Source organism: Zingiber officinale, chromosome 4B (assembly GCF_018446385.1).
Source record: "Zingiber officinale cultivar Zhangliang chromosome 4B, Zo_v1.1, whole genome shotgun sequence".
NCBI classification, from domain to species: Eukaryota; Viridiplantae; Streptophyta; class Magnoliopsida; order Zingiberales; family Zingiberaceae; genus Zingiber; species Zingiber officinale.
Window position 1 is genome coordinate 121,757,440 of NC_055993.1, and position 22,009 is coordinate 121,779,448.

Sequence of the window (22,009 nt, forward strand, 5' to 3'; positions counted from 1 at the left end):
GGATTCGACTGGATTAAAGGAATAAAGTTCCTATCTAATAAAATCTTTACTGGATTCAATTGATAATAAAAATCGAATTGAATCTTTACTGGATTCAATTGATGATAAAAAACCAAAGGGAACAGATGAGCTTTAACCAATGGACCCTGCTATCCAACTACAAATGTACAAAGGTTACAAACTCTCAATACGAAAACAACTTATTCACATCCTCCTCTCAGATTATATGAGAGATACATTGAGTGAATCAACTTATAATCAACCGTCAAATTACTAAAAAAAATAAAGAATTTTTCCTCGAAGAGGCAAGGACATACGCTTATCAAACAAACATTTTATAATCATAGATAAACTTTATCCCAATCATAAATTGTTCCTGAACTTTATCGAACAAACATAGATAAACTTTTATCGAATCATATATGGAATATCAAACTCCTCAGAAGAACATCTTATTCACCTCCCATATACAAACAAATGAACCATGATAACCGATATGAGCACGACTAATTAGGAAAAACTTTACTTTGTCTACTTCAAAGGAGGCATTCGCAATCACACTTTGAATAATTCAAAATGACAACATTTTATCCTAAACATTTTATAATCCGAGCTCTGAGAGGAGTCGGCGCCATCTTGGTGTTTCTTCCTCAAAAATGTATGTCAGATCGGATACCAAGACTCCACTGCCGCCGACCTAGAAAGGTTCGGGTAATTCAATTAAGCAGCCAGTTTGTCGATTTACTAACAGTTTACAGAGTTTAGATATATCGAACTAGTTTCATATTAGGCAAAGTATCTCACCGATCGCAGTTGCTGAACAGATTTGTAAAGCTCCTTTTGCGGCACGCATATGACTATCGCGAAGAAGTCCACTACGACCTTGCCATCACGTTTGCAGAACACTGGACTTATCGTAGGGCCCTGTTTTCATGAACCAAAATTCATGTTTATGTTAACTAAATTCTCGTCGATTGAGCAAAACTGGGGTGGACTAAGAACTCTTATTGTGTTTACCTGCAAGCCAGATAAGGAAGGTTGGCTAAGAACTCTCTCCGCCACTTCCTCTGCGCTGTTGCCTCTCATATTTGCAACGACCTTCCATTCGATCAAGGAAACTAAGATGAACACAAAGGATAGGACAAAGAATGATACCAACAACAATGCTTTTGGCATACCGTTACAACCCCAATAGCCCTTAAATGTGCCTCAAGTCGTTCGAGCATCTCGTGGGTGATTTCTAGTGCACCCTTGCGCATGTTCAAAGATCTCCGGCTTGCAACAAGCACAGCCTTCAAAACATGAAACGAAGTCGCTTCAGAAGCCACATAGGGAAAAACAGTTTCGCCTTGTTTAGTAATTTGAAAACTTACTTGACTTTCTAAGACAACTCCACCTTCGATTTCTTTCAAATTGTTCTCTCGTAGTGTTGTGCCACTGCTCACAAGATCTAAAATGCCATCGGTTGTGCCCATCTGGAGGAATAGAAAGAACACCGGGAGTGCTCACATCGATAATATAATATTTTTTCATAAATAATTATAAATTTCAATAAAAAAACATTAACTCATTGAAACAATAGAATATATAAACATATACAAATCTTTTAAAAACAACATAATATTGAATCTGTTCATTAGATGTTCATGTTATAGATTTGTCAACAAAATATAGCACTACACAAAATAATCAATATTACAAAAAGTTGACTCACTATAACTCAAATCAACATATCAATATATTCTACTGTGGAGAAGACAACTTTATGACTAGTGTTGATATTTCCTTACGATAAATAATTGATATAGTCCACTAAATATATTAGTGAAAGATTTTAGCAGGTGTAGCTAAATTCATCATAATTAAAAACTTTTTTTATTTACTTTACGAAATTTGATTCTATCATTATCAAAGACACTTGTCAAAGATTGTTCGGCGTGATACTATCTAATCCTCAAATTAGAATAAAGGGTCTGATGATGATACTTACAGCTGGATAAGCCTCGAGTGCTCCCTCGGAGCGTTGGAACTTAACATGCTCGAAACCTCTTTCCTTAAAGAACTTTTGTCCTAGCTGTCACAGAGATTTTGAGAACTTGATGATAAAGCACCTAGTAAAAGGAATGCAAAAAGAAAAAAGCTTGGTGATCACGTACATATGAGAATCCAGATTCTACCCGTAACGGCCTTTCCTTGGTCCATTGAGGCATTTTTGATAACTCATATAGGGAATGTATTTTTTCAAATATTCCATATTGTGGTATCTGTGTAGCAGAAATTTTTAATCGATCGAAACTCAAAAGATTTCCTTTGGAAAACCTGCACAGGGAATACATACCGCAATTGATAGACGACAGGCACCAAAACCGAGTGCCTCATGAACCACAATTAAATCATTGCTCCCCTGCAAATTTGTAGTACTTGAATTACATATCTTCTTACAGATATATACCCTTCTGAAAATCACAACTAAAAGAGAAAAGCCTCTAAAAAGCATCTGGTCATTAGTGAACAAAAGAAACAAAGTACTTCTCGATAAGGGTGATCTCTGATAATTACCTCGCCACATTCACAAACAATGTCGTAACCTACAATACCAAGATCCAAATCGCCTGACTTTATTTTACGAACTATATCTTTAGGTCGCTGAAACCACACCTCCAGGTTCGAGAGCTGAAAAAAAACTCATATGCATCAAATGAGACATATTCTAGGAACAGTCAACTTATATGGAAACTTATAAGTTATAGATAGGTTATAGAGAAAAATACTAGTCATGAGAAACGTAAGCAACATCCGTGTTGCAAAAATGACAATTTGAAGGAGTAAATCGAAGAGGGCCATCAAATCTTTGATAAGAAATGTCACTAAACATCCACAACATCCTCATTGTTTAGTTAAGAATTGCTCAAGGATATGTAAGTGACTATAGCATTAGCAATTTCCCACACTTACATAATCTTAACAATCAAAATATCGATTTGAAATTTTTTAATACTAAATATTTTAGACATGCAAGTCATAAACCTGTCGCATATATTTATTTGCAATTATTTTACCACCATCAAATTGAAATATATGTTATGATTTTATTAGTCAAGAATAATTAGACAATGGCAATGTGATCCCCATACGGCCATTTAGACAACAAGGCTATTCAACACATTACACCTAGGACCTTTGTCAATTATATACAAGTTTAACTATTGTTTTGCTTGATAACATTAATTGATTTGTCATTTTCATCATTCAAGCCAAGTCAAGCCAAGCTTTGTGTTTTTCAAGTTTGTTTAATAAGATAACCGAGTCGAGCCAAGTCAAGCCAAACTTAAAATAAACAAAACCATTTAAAACAGTTGTTCAAGCTTGACTTAGTTTCTTTTTTATGAGTTTAAGCTTGACTTAAACTTGGTTCGTTTAGATGTTATCGAGTTCTCAATTCGAACTTGTTGAATTGTATGAAACTTTTACATTTTTAAGTTTGTTTGGTTGGTTAGTGAGTTTGATATTACAAACTTATTTGTTCATTTAGAGAGTTTCTTTGTTTATTTATAAGTTTAATAAAAGCTTTATTGATGAACATGATTCACAAACTATGTTCATGGACATTGTTTGAACAATTCATAATTTTTGTTCATAAACATTAACTACTTGAATTCATATGTGTTCATGTTTGTTCATTTGGTTTAATGAGTTATTAAGCTTGTTCATTAATTGACTTTGTGTATATTGAACACACATAAACAAGTTCTTACCAAGTCAAATACCAAGCTTGCTCATGACACCAACACATTGCTGCTATGGTGCATACAAAGTCTAGGTAATAAGGAAATGACAGCAACAAAAGAGAAATACCTGAGGAATGTCAGCTATATACTGTCGTGGATTAAGTTGCCTCACAGAAAGCTGACAATTCTGATAAAGCGAACAAATCACAGAACAGAGAAGACTCATCAATCAAAAGCGCAAGAATAAATAACCCAATAGAACCCAATTCACCTTAAGAAGATTCAGAGTTTCATCAGCCATACGCCCCTTGCTCGGGAGACCAAGCCGAACAGCTTTGCGCTCAGGCGATTCCAGTCCAGAAACAGCAGAAGGAACCACTACTGTAGAAGAATTTCCAGTCGAACAACACACAGTGCATGAGGAGAATGACGAAGGGAAGGCTCGAACGGAGAAGGGGCGCGCATGGAAGAAGCTCGAGAGGTCCAACGAGGTTATCATCTCTTGTTGGGAGTGAAACAAACACCAGAAAAATCAAACCTTTGGTTAGACATTCATCGAATGGAAATCATCCGAAATTGCCCCAAATCTTACACACTTTCTCGCGCAGAGAATTAGCCTCGATACCTGATTACGAAAATGGCAAGTGATGATAGAGAAACTACCTTGAGATTCTAGTTGAAGCGAGCGCAATGTGTGCCGAGCGGCGGCGGGCGGCGGCGTCGTGGATTCTATCGAAATCTCCAAAAAGTTTAGGGCTTTAAGACGGGAGCCGGCAGTTCAGTGGGCATTGCGAAAAGACCAAAACACCCTCCTTGTATTTGAGTGATTTAATTATATGATAGGGGTGTTTTGGTAATACCGTTAAGGTTTTAGGTGCATACATAACGGACACACACATCTACACTCACTGTCGCTCACTCACTCAGATCACGAGGATAGGAAAATTGTCGATTTTGCCCTCCTAGTTTTAATTTTTAGAAGAGGTTTTCATTTTAACCCCAAGAATTATCTTATTTCTTAAAATGCACTTTTTCATAAAAAAAATATTGCAAAAATTAATAAAAATGAGCGAGGTGAGTTATTGAAGATTGTTTCGCAAAGTAATAAATTAAGTCAACTAAAATAAATTTATTCGTGTTCAAATTTGGTTTCAGTTTTTTTTTTTAGTTTACTTAAGTTTAATTGTTTAGATATTATCAAGCTGATTATTTTGAATTTTTATATTTTTAATTGGTCCATGAACTCGATATTATAAACTTATTTATTCATCAATTATTTTATAGATAAGAGGAATAATTTATATATACATATATATTTAATAATCTAGATATTCAACTCTTAAACTAATCAATTCTGAACATAATCTATCTATTTTAATAAAAATTTTCCACTAACCATTAGGATAAATTCAAAAAACACAGATGAATCCTAATGAATGATCAACATTATGAGTGATTTAAACACCACAACCCTATGATATTCCCGATAAAATATTGGAAAGAACTCTTCATACCTCTTACTATTGCATCATGTCCCCTACGGACTACCATCTTTATTTATTGCTATGAAGATAATTAAAGAGTTAAGCATCATCCTACCATTTAGTTTAATAAGTATATTGTACAAATATAAATAAACTCTTCTTACTAATTTAAACATCAAACTCTCATTCATAAATAAAACTTGTCAACTATTATAACAAAATCATTTGTTAATTTCTCTAAAATTTAATTTTTATTTTTAAAATAATAATACACAAGATATTATTATTATTATTATTTTCAATATGCCAAAAATGATCAAGAATATTACTTATAGTTGTTTTGGAGATTTGAAGTATCACTTCGATAGTTCCGTGAGAAGCCAAATGAGAAGCCAAGTGAATGAAAAAGAATCATTTATTTACCTCCTCCGTTGGGCTGGGCCGCTCGATTCGAATTACAAAGTGTAGTTGCAATCAGCTTGTTGTCGATATCATGGATATCTTGCTGTACATGGAAGTATCTATGATCGCAAAAACATGGGACGAAATGTAAAGAACTCGACATAGATGCCCCCAACCAATCTATCCTTGTCACATGATGATGACCATCATCAACAGCAACTAGGGTCTCGATGAGTAAATGAGGATGGCAGCCATGACAAACCTTAGCCTCGAGTAGATTGTAGGAACTGGATCGAGCGAAAACAAAGAGCAGTGTCGGATCAAAGATTGTCTTTTAGCCATTTAAGCGCTCCATTAGCAACAGACCTGCGATGTATGTGATCCACTTAAACATGAAGTTATCAAGACCTGCAAACTTAAGTTGGTCGATAATGGGGGAAAAGATATATAAAGTCTAAATACATATACAAACTTTCAACTCATAATACTCGTGAATTGATTGTTGGTCCGGATCCAAGTTCAACCGACTTTGATGAACGAACATCAGAGATTGAAACTTACGAAACTCAAACTGCCTAAAGGAATGTTCATATACTATAAGACGAGCGATGTGGGAATGAAAAGAGGACAAGCAATTGAGGAGGTGCATATATCACACATTGAGGGGAGCTTTGAAACTGCCTTGTGTTTTTTTGATCCCATAGCAAAAAGTTAAGGTTCAAATAGACCAACTAATTGTTAGCTCAAATGGGTTCGAGTTTGAATTTTGATGTTTAGACAATGTATGAGAAGAGGTCAAATAAGTCAAGGTTGATCGGATATTTGATGATATGTGAGACGAGAGTCAAGTAGGTCATGGAGGACTAGATAGTTGACTGAAAAGTCCTAACTGGATATTAGATAAGGTAAAGTCCTAACTCAAGAGTTAGGCAAGGATAAAGTCCTAACTAGAGGTTACGCAAGGTAAAGTCAAAACTCGAGGGTTAGACAAGAACAAAGTCCTAACCAGAGGTTAGGCAAGGACAAAGTCCTAACTAGAGGTTAGGCAAGGTAAAGTCATAACTCGAGGGTTAGACAAGGACAAAGTCCTAACCAGAGGTTAGACAAAGTAAGGTCCTAACTCGAGGGTTAGGCAAAGGAAAGTCCGCAAAGTCCTAACTCGAGGGTTAGGCAAAGGAAAATTCTAACTGCGGTTAGATAAAGGAAAGTCCAAATGGGTCAAGGAGGACCGCACGTTGGCAAAGGAAAGCCCTAACTCGAGAGTTAGGCAAAGGAAAGTCTAAGTAGGTCAAGGAGAACCACACGTTGGCAAAGGAAATTCCTAACTGGGGTTAGACAAAGGAAAGTCCAAGTGGGTCAAGGAGAACCGTGGGTTGGTAAGGAAGAGTTCTAACTGAGGTTAGGTAAGACGAAAATCCAAGTGGGTCAAGGATGACCGCACTTGATGATCGAAAGTCTAACGGGAAGTTGGCACGAGAAGAGGTCCTAACAGGTCACGGTTGACTGAATATTGGGCAAGGGAACCCTAAACTTAAATCAAGCAAGTTAGGGTTAGGCAATCGATTAGGACAATCAATTAGTTGGGATAATCGATTAAGGCCGCTCTGATCGATTAGGATGAATTCCTAATCGATTGGGAGCTTCACGAAGATAAATTGCGAAAATAATTGTTGAATCAATTGGACAGCCATTGCTAATCAATTGGATCAATCGATTAGGTAGTGTTTTGTCGCGAGAAGAAAGAATCGATTGAGGCAATAGATAAATATTGGCTTAATCAATTAAGGTCTTTTCACGAGCAAACAGAGTTCGGAATCGATTAGGTAATCAATTAAGACTCTCTGAATCAATTGGGATGACTCACTAATCAATTAGGGTTCAAGCTATTCTATAAGTTTGAAGAGTTGGCTGACGTGTCAATCGATTAGGGAAAAAATTAATCGATTAGAAGCGTCGAGTGAACCATAGAAAAGGGTTTTCGCTAAGGTTTGACGGCAATGCTCATACACATTTTGGTCACCAATTCTTGGGTGTTTGGGAGAACAAGTGTTGCTACATTTTCCACCACCAAGAGGCATCTATAAGCTACAAGAGATCAAGCTAGGTATTTATTGTATTGTGTATTCATTTCCTTGTTGTATTTTCTTGTTGTGAACTTGTACGAGGTTTCTCCACCTCCGAATTGTTTCTGAGAATGAATGTTTTTTATATTAGAGTGTGTACACTATGTGGATTCTTAGATTAGTCACCTCAAGGAGGTGAATACAAAGTAAATCTGAGTGTTAGCATTGCTTCAAGTTTTTCTGATGCAACAAATCAACAAGACGAATCTATTGGAGCTAATCACCCCCTTTAGCTCCCGGAGTGTCCTAACAAGTGGTATCAGAACAAGGTCGCTCTTTATTAGACTAATCGCCGAGAGAGCAACGAACTAGAGGAAAAAGAAGTTTTGAAGCTTGAAGTCTTAATTTCAACAAGTCAAGAAATTATCATTTCATGAGCTCAAGTTCAAAAATAGAGTGTCAAGATAAATTCGGATACGATATCCGGGTACCTCCACCATTTGGATTGGAAAGTTTCGATCTTTGGAAATCAAGGGTCAAAAACTACTTCATGATGGAGATAGAGCAATAGTTTGCCCTAATGGAGAACTTTGAAGCTCCAAGAGACTCAAAGAGAAAATGGATCGAGGAGTAAATCAAGATGTGCGAGGCAAACGACAAAGTAATCAAAATTTTGGTTAATTAATTGTCGAGCTCTATTTTGTGCAAAAGTAGTGAGTATCAAGATGCCAAGAAACTATGAAGTAAATTGGCAAAGCTTCATGAAGACTCATCCTCATCGAATGCAACGACAAAGGTCAAAAGGGAAACTCTTTGTTTCATGTGCATGAGGATTCGGAAGTTGAGAGATGCTCAACATCCGAGGATGAAGTTGAAGAGGCATCTACCTCAAGGATTGAGGGGGAGCGTCAATCATTGACACCATAGCAAGAAGAAACTTCTACTAAAGGTATAACAATTTCAATTTGTAAAAATAAAAATCATATCATTTACTTTGAGTGTATGGAAAATGGATCCTACAAGAGCAAGTGTCCAAAGTACCAAGAAAAATAGTCAAGTGGCGCCTAAGGTCAAAGAAAAATCAAAGAAGTCGGCCTCATGATATGATAGGGCAAGGAGCACATTGCGTGCTTCTTGTGCAAATAAAAGGGGCATTAACGAAACTAATGTCCAAAGGGAAAAATCCAACCAAGAAGAAAGGAGGAAGCTCAAATCAAGGGACGCTTCTAAGGGCAAGACTAAAGTACCACTAGTTAATGGTACTTATTTAAAAAATGATAAAAAAACATACTAGAAATAATTTCTATCATTTTAATGTGATTTATCATAAAAATAGGAATCATTTAAAATCTAGGGAAAATTCTAAATCTTTTCATGCTAGGACTACCTTACCTAAGGATAAGAAGGTAGAAAACAATTTAGGCAAAAAACCAAAACAAATTAGACATGTGCCTAAAAATAAGAATATTCAAGGAAATAATAGAAAGTCTAAATTTGAGAATTTAAGGATAAAAAATAAAAATTTAAAGTCAAGACTTGATAAATTAAAGAAGACCGTTAAGAAAATGACAAATGAAAATGGACATTCTAGGTTGGATGATCAAAGTGTAAATGCCTAGTTAAAAATGCATGATCCCTTAGTTTTAGGGAAAATCTTTTTACATCTCACAAGACCATAGGTTTGACTTGTATATGCTTTTGAGACACATTAAATACAAGTTAGATAGGATGAACAAAACTCAAGATGTTGATTTAGTGCATCTTTTTAAAGTTTTAGTATCATCAAAATAATAGATTATATGAAGTTCAATCATTGGAAAAGCTAATGTAAAGTCATATGCATTTAGCCCAAAGAACATAGTTAGAAATTTGTTTTGAAAAATATTTCAAAATCATTTTGGAAAACCTTGATGAAGTCTATCTTTTGATAGCAATCACCATTGATTAGTTGGATATAAAGTAAAGTGAAATACTGAAGTTTTCAATGGTTTCCAATTTTGTATCAATCTTTGAAAATGAGAGGTATTTTCTTAGAAAACTAAGGGTGCGTTTGGTTTGCACGTTTTTCATTTTCATTTTTTGAAAAATGCGCATTTCTGAAAAATGGTGTTTGGTTTGCATTTTCCATGTCTGTTTTCTAAAAAAATAGATAGCATTTTCTGAAAAATTGGAGAATGACTAAAAGTCATTTTCTATTTTCTAGAAAACGGCACTTTCCAGAAAATGAAAATGGAACATGCGTAAACCAAACACACCCTAATTTTCCATGATAGTATATGATATAACTAATGTCAATCCAAAGTTTTATAATTTTTATAATTTTATAGTATTATTTATGCATTTCTGAAATTCGGTCTAAAAATGAAATCAGAAATTCAATTATAATAATCAACTAGGTCAATCGATTATCACACTCCAATCGTTTAGGGCAATAGATTGGAGTGAATTTCTGCACAGAGGCTCGCAGAATCGATCAAGTGATTGATTAAGAGGTACTAATCGATTAGGGCAATTGATTAGCACACAATAATCAATTGAATCCCAACTTTAATCGATTAAGAGATGTTGTAATCGATTGGTAGCTGAAACCAATTGATTAAGAAGATTGATTTTTGTTTAAGTGGTATGATCCCATTAAGTCACGTTTAGTCGAGTTAATCATCCCTAACCCTCTAAAGTGCTTTAATAAGTATTTAAGGGAAATATTCTAGATGAAAATAAGAAATGAATGGTTAAAGGGAACTAAGTTACAGTTAAGGAGGAGGTTTAGTTTTGATATTGAGCTTTTTTATCCTCATAACTTCAATTTTGGGTTTCCTAAAGATTTATGAACTCTAAATAATTGTTAGTGCAATGATAGAAGTTTGGTATATGTTTTGAGGTAGATGTTTTCTTTAGAGGCATGATTTAGATTTTTTTTAAGGATAAGAAGACAATGAAGGTTGAGAACCTTCATTGTTATGGATAAATGCTCAAGGGTGAGCATACGATAAATGTTCAAAGGTGAGCATACGATACAATGAAAGGTATGAAACTTTCATTGGATTCCTTTTGAACAAATTGACTCTCGGGAGAGTTTTTGATATGTCTCAAAGGGGGAGAAAACTATAGGGTTTAAATTAGAAACTCTCATTAATGGGTTAGCCTAACTTAAATATATTGTCAAAAATCAAAAAAGGGAGATTGTTGGAAAATTATTGGTGCAATCATCCTCGAGTCAAGGTTGACCAGTTCGATTAAGCTCTAGTGCGTTCAAGGAATTTTGATATTTGGACAATATGTGGGAAGAGGTCAAATAAGTAAGACTGACCAGATTTTTGACGATATGTGAGATGAGAATCAACAGGTCATGGAGGACTGGATACTTAACTGAAAAACCCTAACTGGAGGTTAGACGAGGTAAAGACCTAACTCAAAAGTTAAGGGCAAAGTCCTAACTGGAGGTTAGGCAAAGCAAAGTCTTAACTGGAGGTTAAGCAAAGCAAAGTCCTAACTCAAGGGTTAGGCAAAGAAAAGTCTGCAAAGTCCTAACTTGAGAGTTAGGCAAAGGAAAGTCCTAATACGGTTAGGCAAAGGAAAGTCCAAGTGGATCAAGAAGGATCGTACGTTGATAAAGGAAAGCCCTAACTTGAGAGTTAGGCAAAGGAAAATCCAAGTGGGTCAAGGAGGACCGCACGTTGACAAAGGAAAGTTCTAACTGCGGTTAAGCAAAGGAAAGTCCAAGTGGGTTAAGAAGGACCGCACGTTGGTAAGGAAGAGTCCTAACTGAGGTTAGGCAAGAGGAAAATTCAAGTGGGTTAAGGATGACCGCACTTGGTGATTGGAAGTCCAACGAGAAGTTGACATGAGAGGAAGTCCTAACAGGTCACAGTTAACTGAATGTTGGGTAAGGGAACCCTAGACTTGGATCAAGCAAGTTAGGGCTAGGCAATCGATTGAGCTGAGTCTAATTGATTGAGATAATCGATCGTGGCCGCTCCAATCGATTAGGATGGATTCCTAATCGATTGGGAGCTTCGCGAAAAGAAATCACGAAAATAATGGCAGAATCGATTAGCCAACCATTGCTAATCGATTGGGTCAATCAATTAAGTAGTGTTTTGTCGCAAGAAGGAAGAATTGATTGAGGCAATCGATTAAGAGGCTTAATTGATTGGGCTAATCGATTAAGGCATTTTCACGAGCAAACAAAGAGTTTCTGAATCGATTGGGTAATCAATTAAGACTCTCTGAATCGATTGAGATGACTCACTAATCGATTAGGGTTTGGAAAAAGAGTCGTTCTGCAAGTGTTTGAACACGTGACAATCGATAAGGGAAAAGCTTAATTGATTAGAGGCGTCGAGTGAACCCTAGCAAAAGGTTTTCATGAAGGTTTAAAGGCAACACTTGCACACATTTTGGCCGCCAGTTCTTGGGTGTTTAGGAGAACAAATCTTGTTGCATTTTCCACCATCAAGAGGCATCTACAAGCTACAAGAGATTAAGTTAGGTGTTTATTGTATTGGGTATTCATTTCCTTGTTGTAGTTTCTTGTTGTGAGTTTGTACGATGTTTTTCCACTTCCGAATTATTTTCGAGAAGAAGTATTTTTCATAGTGGAGTGTGTGCACTGTGTGGATCCTTGAATTAGTCACCTCAAGGAGGTGGATACCAAATAAATCTGGGTGTTAGCATTGCTTCGAGTTTTTCCACTGGAACAAATCAACAAGACGAAGCGATTGGAGCTAATCACCCCCCTTTAGCTTCCTGAGTGTCGTAACATTAATGACTTTGTATGTATCAACTTTTGCAGTCGCAACAACTAGGTAGAAAAATACTAGCCAAACTAACTAATGAGGCCAAAATATAATCAACAAAAAATTGGATGGAATTCAAGTTTTTAAACAAGATTTGTTACTTAACCTAGTGTTGGTTCTTGTCGAACATTACAACATGATTTGTACCCTCAAAATGTTGAAGGGTGCATGTGTTGAAATTATTGACCAAAGAGGGAGCAATATTTGAAATTAAATCAAAATAAACAAAATGGAGAATAAACATTATCACTATGTTGAAAGTGAAAAGAAAGGAAGAGGAAGAGTAAATTGATAGATGATACTAACTAAATGAGAGAATGTATGATTGAGGTAGGACATTAAGTAAAGGGCAAAAATCAAAATAAAAAAGGTGGCCTTTATCATTGTTTTCATCAAAAGGGCGATCAATTTTTTTTTTAAGTCAAAATAGTACCCCCACCATATTTTTCATCCAAAAAATACTCAAGTTGTTATAAGAGATACGATGTAGCTACTACAACATAGAGCAAAATTGCTCCAATTTAATCAAAATTAACGTGCACAAAGTATGCACCATTAATCAGAATATTCTTTACTAACTTGGTCATAATTGTTTTAAAACTATTGTAGTAGCTACAACATAGCTGGTGCAACAATTTTAAAATAATTTTGACCAAGTTAATGCAATTTTGATCAAGTTTGATAAAATTGGTAAAGAGTATTTTGTTATAAAAGTAATTTGATCAAATTAAACAAAAAAAAAGTATTAAGCCAATTTACTTTAACACATTATAGAACTACGGCGCAACTCTTACAAAATAAAGGTATTTTTAAAATGAGAAATATGTTGGATGTTGTTTTGACATTTTTTTTTTTGAAAAATAAATGTCCTTTTGATGAAAAGGATAGTAAGAGGCACCCTTGTGATTTTTGCCCTTAAATAAAATACTACAGCTAGATCCTGAGAAAGAAAAACGCATGCTGAAAAATGAAATTGTAAGCTATATGAAGAGCTTATAGAAAAGGTTTTGGAGGAGAAAAGTAGGGAAGAAATGGGTAAGAAAATGGTAGGATGGAATTATCTAGACCTGGCCTCGTAAACTCGATGAGAAAAATGAGTAAGAAATGGCAATAAAATGGTGCTGATGGAATTACCTAACCCTGAGCTCATCACAATCTTTGAAAAAAGTCGATGAGATTAAGAAAGAAAAATAGCAAAAATTAACTAAAAGTACAAAGGGAATTGTGGATGTTGATATCAAAGGACCTAAGCATATAAAAATTGTTCTTAGCTTTCTTATAGAGACAAAGACATACCCGACAAAGTCCTTTAGCGGCTGCCAAAAGTCATTTTGATTTGATTGCTCTTTCTCTGAATCCCGAGCCTCTGTGATTGTTTGGCTTTTTGTTGTGTCAACTGCAAGAAAGGACATCAGGATTGTCCATAGAATCATAAATCATTTCCAACTCAATACTCACAATAAGCAACTATGGCAGATAAAAGTATTGGTGAATTCTTTCTTATATCTAACATCAAATTCAGAAACTCAAACTTCTTACGTTTACCTAAATTAGTTTTAACAGATATCAAGCAGCAATATAATTAAAAAAAAAAATTTGATCTTACTCTGTGTTTTTATATTTGAGCGAGAGCTTGCGCGGGGGACGGAATTACTGCTCAAAGATGCAAGTTCTTCAAGCAACTCTCGTTCCTTTCCACTGCTGACATATACAGAAGTGTATATAAGAAATACATGAGGACAGAACAAGAAGACTGCTCATCCAAAACCAGTAATTTGATGTCGACAAAATATTGGGGGAAAAAAAGCAAGGTAGATCATGAGATTAAATGCTTAGAAACTTAGTTTTAAAAGATGACCATGATGATCCCAAAGCCAAAGTCAAAACGACTGAAGGTCGCTTCATGCCGCTGGAACAAAACCATGCCAAAAATCTTATTAGCATGGACTTTATCCATATTAGTCAATCAATTGGGTAAGATTCATGTAGTCAAGCCGAATAGTTAGGACTCATGGCCTATTACTGTCGTAGTTTTCTTAAGTGTCAGCACCAAGTTCAAATGACATCTGTATATTTACATTATGTCACTGAGAGCATGAACTTCACTGTAGCTCATTAACAAGAGTATTGTATGTTGACAAAGTGTGTAATAGTTCATCAGTTGGAAAACCTTCTATGATGAAGATGTTTCACATACACACGAGCAAAGTGAAACAAATGACATGCAGTATGTGGATGTATATAGGACAAAACACCACATTTCAAATACCAGAAGCAGCTTTTTCAAACACAAGATATAATGACAATGTAGCTGATAGAAGAAATGGTCAACCTGATACGATTTGGTATAGTTACTTTGATATTGAATAAATGATCACCACGTATTGATGACTTGTTTAACTTAGGAACACCTCTTTTTGCTAGAACAACCACGTCGCCAGGTTGAGTACCAGGAGGTATCTGAAGTTCACTAATCCCATCAACTGTCTTGACCTGTCAATGCATGTTTTCAAAAAATCAGACATTTATGACATTGAACTATGAGAAAGAACTAAGGAGAGAAAACTTTCACAAATACTAAAACCTCAAACCTAGCTTGTCCTTGTTATTCTTAATTTATGTGCCCTTGTCTAATCAATTGATCTCCCCTAGTTGGCTTATTCCTGTGCCATCTTCACGTTTTCTGGTTGTACTCATAATTCTAAACTTAGATCAGATTGGCCATGAGAGGAATATTACAACATAGACCTAATCAGTAGTTTGAAATTTTCCTAATAATTTAATTTGGGATAACTGATACTGAATCAAATCTTTAACACAATCTCAAAGATCAGTTGGGATTCTCATCAGCATACTTGCACTGCAGAATAATCTTTCCATGGGAAACTTTTCAAATCTGTATTGATCAATCTGTTACTTTTCATCAGCATATCTTTCCAATTTTCCTTTCTTTATCTTAATGTGTTTCATCGTCCTTGAGGATTCCTATTCAAAATTGTTTCTTTCTAATGCAAAACTATGTGGATGAAATACTTTATTCTGCCTTCAAATAGTATGGCAAACCATTCTAATTCTCAAAAAGAAAGTATTTAATGGAAATTGCAATTAATCATGCAACTAAAAAACCAAGACCAAGCTTAAATATTATCAGTTACGAGAGAGAGGTTCTGACTTATAGAATACTTCCGTGAGTACTTGGGTATTAATAGGTATAGGTCAGTTTTTGAGGAGAGGATAAAATGTAGCTCTGATACAATGTCATGAAGCACCCAAGGAGAGCTTGTCCATTAACTTGAGAATCCCAACCACTAATCTTACATACTTAGGTCCAAATTAATAATAACTCACTCATTTAAGCTGTATAAACTCATTAGCCGACCAGTTTCACAAGACTTAAGTGAGGTGTTACAAAGCAAGACAAAGACAAGAGGAGCATCCACTGAGTTTGGCTGATTTCCATGAAGCAGTCCATGATGACCAGGAAAAGCCAGTTGGCAGGAACAATAGAACAAACTTGTAGGCATGAGTAACACACACTTCCCTGCCTGAAGCAATAATGCCTCATTTTGATCATGAAACCAAAAAAGAACACAAAGTGAGCAAATCTAAGTGGAGTTCAAGTCTTTGTATAGTCACCTAACATAAAAAGGGCAACCTAGTGCACGAAGCTCCCATCAACGTGGGATCCCGGGGAAAGGTCTATTGTACGCAGCCTTACCTTGTTTTCCAAAAGGTTGTTTATGAGACTCAAACCCGTGACTTCTAGGTTACACAACAATAATTTAATCATTGTACCAAGACTCCGCTTCATAGTCAGTACTTAACATGACCATTTAAAATGGAAACTATGACAAGCCCTTGCATTAGAAGTCTCAGTACACACAATTCTAATGCAACCTTTCTCATTTCCCTTTCATCGCCTAGACAATTCATTAGACATAAATGTGCACTAGATTTTCTAAGAGAAGGTAATCATTTTATTGAGCGACAGTGAATGCATTTGAACTTGGTCCAATTTCTCTAGCGATAGTAAAATAAAAATTAAAAAAGAAGTTCAGGCATCACCTTAACAGTTGTCCCTAAGATAGCTTCAATGTAATTAATGGTAACAATTGAGGATAAGTTAATGCCATCCCGTTGAATTTCAGGAATTTCTTCAATGTCCAGGAATACATAAAGATCACCAGGTGGACCCCTTAAAACAACAAAAGTGCAACATGTTAGCCATTAGCCAATTCTAATAGAAAATAGTGCAGTATAGTTAGTCACCATGTCAGAAAATCAATGTGTAAGAACAATTTAACACTACCCCGGAGAAAAAGTGGCTGGAGAAAAAGTGGTGTGCTTGGGAGCAAATCGTTGTCTGGAATAAATGCATCTATGACATATTACACATACAACTTCAGCTAATGCAAAACATGTAGTTTGACTAAGGCTCACTTTAACGTACCCACAATAAGGCTAATGTAAAACCTGCCATAACAGTCACTCGTTCAACCTGAAATTATTCAAGAGCCATAGTCCCCAGTAACACAGATCTGATCAATATCATTTTTAGTCAGATTCATGCATGAAAGCTATTGGTTTCATACTTCCTAAAAGCTGAATGAGCTTGGTCAAACCACACTATAAGAAGATAAGAGGGGAGTGCTTTTAAATAATAACAACAACAAGTTTCAACCAATAGTCGTAATCCTTTTTAAATTTGGTCTTTTTTTCTAGAAATTGCAATATCATTTAAATATCTTTTAATTGTGTTCATTTTTCTAGACATCCCTCTTCCCCTCTTATTGTTCCTCATTGATTTGAATCGTAAAACTATGAAATCTACAAATCATCTTTCAACATAGTTAGTACTAAACTTATTTCATCATCTATGAGCTTTCAGCACATTATATGATTGAGAAAATTGAACTAAAAGCAGGTGTAAATATCCTCTCTCTTTTTACTCAAAATTAGATAAATGATCACTTAACATCATAGCATGGTCGGTCTGATTACACTTGTTGCAGAATTCAATTAGATTGTTTGGATTCAAGGTGAATGACAGGAACAAAGGAACTTAAGTTTACTTCAAATTTTGATCCCATGAGAGCTAGATTCTTAAGTTTCTGATTACACTATTGGGCCAAGAACCTAGTAAGAATGATAGCTGATGTATGAGTTGAACTAACACCAAACCCCGGATGATTGTTGTCCATAGAAGCACATACGCTGTACTTTTAATATCTTAAGAGCCCATTTACCATGACAGAGAGAGGAGAGCACCAATTTTGAGGTGCTCTCCCCTAGTTACCTGTCTTAGATTCAGGCAGAGAAGAACCATTTTCCTTCTCTGCAGACCATCACACTTTAGATATGAAGGATACAGATTTCTGAACTAAGGAAGAACCAGACACAAAATTTTCAAACAAATGAAGAATACATAAATTAATCCTGGTAAATAGATTCCGATACCCTTTTGGTCCTGCATCACCTTCACCCCTTACACGAAGAGTACTGCCTTTGCTAACACCTGGTGGGACTTTTACATTGATATCCTTTCTAACGCGTATGCGTCCTTCCCCAGCACACTTCTGGCAGTATTCTGAAATAATTTCACCTTCTCCCCCACAAGATGGACAAACAGAAACCTAGGGAGGAGCAGAAACTTAGTGCAAAGGACATTAGCTTTCATGCAATGAGCTTCACACATAGTTGCATACAAGAAAACTGCAGTAGCATGTACGATAGACTCATAATTGAGACTAACATGACTTATCATTGTTGTTATTGTTTATGACTTTCTGTAAGCTAAAATTCATTTGAAGTAATGCCAATCAATGGTCCCTATAAAATGTCATATCATAAATGCATAGTCAAAATATGTGCCCTAATACTGAAGCAGAAGCTGAACAAATCAAGTTGGTCCATCATCACTGAACAATATAAAGAGATCTGGAGTTAGCATCACTTCCAATGTGCCTCTTGCTTTGCTTAACTAAATAAGAGTTAATTAAAACAACAATCCAGTATTACATGCTAATACAACATCACAATTTTTGAATTTCTTAACCATAATTTTTAATTGAAACCAAAATTTTCAAATGCAATTACTATGATGTTTCACAGATTCTTAATTCCGTTTCCCAAATTTTCATTATTTATCACATAAAGTTCTGATTTCCCTAAAGTTATTAGATTCACCATGTTATCATCAAACCATGTGAGTCCCATCTATCTAAAAGTCGTTGGATTGCGCCCAACCAAATGTGCACTAATGAGCAGAAGCAACTATATGATAAAAAGGTACTTGCAAACCTGGGAGAACATTCCAAAGGGTGTTTGCTCAGTTCGCATTACTTGACCTCTACCACCACAAGTTGAGCATATTCTCATCTTGGAGCCAAGTTTCGATCCTGTACCAGTGCAGATATCACACGTCTCCAAATGAGACAATACAATTTCCTTTTCTGCTCCAAAGATAGCCTCTGAAAACTCCAAAGTTATGTCATACCTAAGAATATTCCAAGTATCAGTTAATAACTCTGTAATGCAATCTCTTTTTCTTATAAATGTGGGTAGCTGGATGAATCTGATAAGGATTGAGGTAGAACCATAAATCAATATAAAGCTGTGTAGCATAGTAAATAATTGAATATAAAAACTTAATCCAAGACAAATGAGTTCTCTTACTGCATGTGCTAAATGACAATACATAAGAGCTAGTAACAAATACATCTTTATTAACCTGAACACATTATCTTAGGTTCAAGAATCAGTCCAAAGTCAAATGCACTAGCATGAAGCATAACTAAAAAATGCTAGAATTATAATTTCAAAACACGAAAATTGTCATAATATCTTTAATGTAGCTTACCGTAGATCTTCTCCCTTTGTAGCAGCACCACGTCTACGTGTTCTAAATGTAGTTTGATCCATACCAGAGAAACCACCCATGCTCGCACCAAAAAAGGTCTCAAATAGGTCAAAAGGATTGGTCTGCGAGTAAGGGAAGACATGAAAAATATTTAATAATTTCACTTCATATATCTAAATATTTTAGTGATCGTCGGCAAAGTTATCATCACCACAAATTATTTGAATGCTGGCATAAATCCTTTGGCTACAAAATTCTATATTGTGGATAGGTAAGAATGAAATCATAGTCACAACTCATTACCGTGTATGCTCCAGTTGAACCACCTACCCCGCTCTTCACTCCAGCTTCACCATATTGGTCATACAAAGCCCTCTTTTTATCATCTGACAGCACCTTTTAAACACATAAGCAATACCATGAAGAGGGGGAAAAAAACCATATTATAACTAAACTGTTAAAACATAACATACTTATATATGTAAATGACAGGATTTTATAATAGCCAATTGCAAAATCCAGACCAAATTTGTGAAGGATCTGATACAATTCATAGGTATACAAATTGGACATATATAGTATTTGCACTACAGCATGAGAGGAAATATTAGGAGTATCAGAATTAGTATTAATAATCATAATGTTAAATTACATGTTGATTGATATAATGATAGATATACTAGAAGCATGGTTGAAAAAAGTCATCATAAGGTTTCAAATATAGGTAAAAAAAAACTAAAGAAGTAACAAGAGTATACCAAAAATTAAATAAACTCGAGTAATAAAAAGTACCTCATAAGCAGTGCTTATTTCTTTGAATTTTTCTGTTGCTCCAGCTTGTTTATTGACATCAGGGTGATACTAAACATAACAAACCAAAAAAATTCAGCACACTGTTGTGGATGAGGCATAAAGGATTCACAAGTGAATTTTGCTAAGCATGATCAAATAACTTCTCCAAACATACTGAATAACATCAATATTTTTATTGCGTGAATCTGTAAAATCTGCAAATATGTATATTTGATATGATCTTAAAAGTGTTTTAAGCCTTTAGAAAACATAATGTAGATAGCATGCTATCCTAGACTTACTAATGCTCACATAAGCACAGATAAATCTAATGATCCATACAAATTTTGGTGTCCCAAAGAGTAACAAATATCCATGAATGTCTGCAATAGAAGACTGAAGCCAAGGTTATGATTCGACCGAATAACAAAAGATCATTGGCTATACGTGATATATGAATTTACATTTTCAAGTAAACCAAATTTTTATGAAGTTCATATAATCTTCAAATATTGTTATGTTCACATTAATATAGTAAAATACCATATGCATGAATTTGTGAAACATATGAGAAGGAAGCACTAGATTCTAATAATAAGTTGTGGTCGAATGGACAAATCAAACTATATGAACTTATAAAAGGCAAGAAATCCTTGAAGAGACAATTAATTTTTGAGAGAGAAAGGTAAATAGAGCTCCACTTAAACTGCTCATATGATAATTATTATAATAGTTATAAGAATATAAGGGTAGAATGAGAAACAAAAAATTAGAGTAATGCAGACTGTTAGAAATCATAAATCCTGCGACTTGAATTAAAAAAAAAATCGAGTATATCAAAAAGACTACTCATAGTGGCTACTTTGGTATTTGTGCATCTTCATGGTTTGTTTTCTCCAAGAAAATAGAGAAGAAGTGGAACGCTTTGGGTTTAGGTGAAGTTAGTTACAAAACCATGAGGAACACACGACTAAACAATCTAAATGGCATCTGTCGAGGAAACCTCCAATTCCATGAACCAGTTGCTCGAGTACTCTAATTTCAGATGGAATACTTTGTTACAGGACATTTACATTTGCCGATTCTAACAGACAAATACCACGGAAGCAGTCCCAACAACGCCAGGATAAGCAACAATTTTGAGGGATTGTAGTGATGAAAAAAACAACAACAACAATTTTTGTTCCAAATTCTTCATACCCAGAATGACGAGGCAATAGGAAAGACCATAAACATCAAAAACCACAAGGAGAAAGGAGTACCTGACGAGCCAATTTTCGGTAGGCGGCCTTGATCTCCTTGATGCCGGCAGACTTGGGCACTCCAAGTGTGGAGTAGTAGTCGGAGGAGGCGATGACGAATCTGGAGAATCCATCGGCGGCGCGACGCCAGCGGGGCTTCTTGCGGCGGGGAGGGCGGAAGGAGAGGGAGCGGAAGTGAGCGGTGCGGCAGGCGCCGACGGAGGAAGGAGAGGAGGGGGAGGAGGTGGGTCTGGAGGGAGCGACGAGGAAGGAGGCGGAAGAGAGAGCGAGCGCCATTGGAGCTTAGCGGTGGTTGGATTTGCGATTCTACTGCGAGTCCATTGGAAGATCGATTTCCTTAGTTCGCTTGCGGCTTTGTATGGACCAGAACGTGGAAGAGGCGGACAATATTATTTGGTAAAAAAAATCAAAAGGACCCTTTTATTTTCATTTCACTAAAAAGACCATTTATTTTGTTTAAATATAAAAGGTACATTATATTTTTAAAAAATACTTTTATTTCAATATTATTACAGACAACTTTAATTGAAATAACTCTAACTGATTTGATTCAGTTTGATTTAAATAAAAAGTTATTTTTTATTTTAATTTAGGATTAAAAATGGGAAGAATATTTTTGA

The 22,009-nt window shown here is 35.4% G+C and overlaps 2 protein-coding genes across 4 annotated transcripts; both read right to left on the minus strand.

Moving 5' to 3' along the window:
* Nucleotides 1–370: 370 nt before the first annotated feature.
* Nucleotides 371–4,834, minus strand: LOC121976321 (ATP phosphoribosyltransferase, chloroplastic-like). Its single transcript, XM_042528442.1, has 12 exons — nt 4,392–4,834; nt 4,000–4,227; nt 3,856–3,915; nt 2,560–2,673; nt 2,339–2,404; nt 2,157–2,264; nt 1,991–2,074; nt 1,374–1,475; nt 1,179–1,292; nt 1,018–1,098; nt 805–924; nt 371–697 (listed from the first exon to the last, which is right to left on the minus strand). Exons 2-12 carry the CDS (start codon nt 4,225–4,227, stop codon nt 602–604), a joined length of 1,173 nt encoding a protein of 390 aa, XP_042384376.1. The 5' UTR covers nt 4,392–4,834; the 3' UTR covers nt 371–601.
* A 775-nt stretch (nt 4,835–5,609) lies between these two features.
* Nucleotides 5,610–21,756, minus strand: LOC121976320 (chaperone protein DnaJ-like). 3 transcript variants are annotated; one of them, XR_006110604.1, is made up of 12 exons: nt 21,390–21,756; nt 20,128–20,196; nt 19,639–19,731; nt 19,336–19,457; nt 18,777–18,972; nt 17,934–18,109; nt 16,542–16,671; nt 14,809–14,969; nt 14,083–14,177; nt 13,773–13,872; nt 5,877–5,980; nt 5,610–5,733 (listed from the first exon to the last, which is right to left on the minus strand). XR_006110604.1 is itself a non-coding variant. In XM_042528439.1 (11 exons), exons 1-11 carry the CDS (start codon nt 21,663–21,665, stop codon nt 5,935–5,937), a joined length of 1,464 nt encoding a protein of 487 aa, XP_042384373.1. In that variant the 5' UTR covers nt 21,666–21,756; the 3' UTR covers nt 5,610–5,934. The 3 variants fall into 3 exon arrangements, 2 of the variants coding, with proteins under 2 accessions (XP_042384373.1, XP_042384375.1); XM_042528439.1 differs by having other exon boundaries at nt 5,610–5,980; XM_042528441.1 differs by having other exon boundaries at nt 5,610–5,980; nt 14,083–14,174; nt 21,390–21,755.
* Between the last annotated feature and the right edge of the window lie 253 nt (nt 21,757–22,009).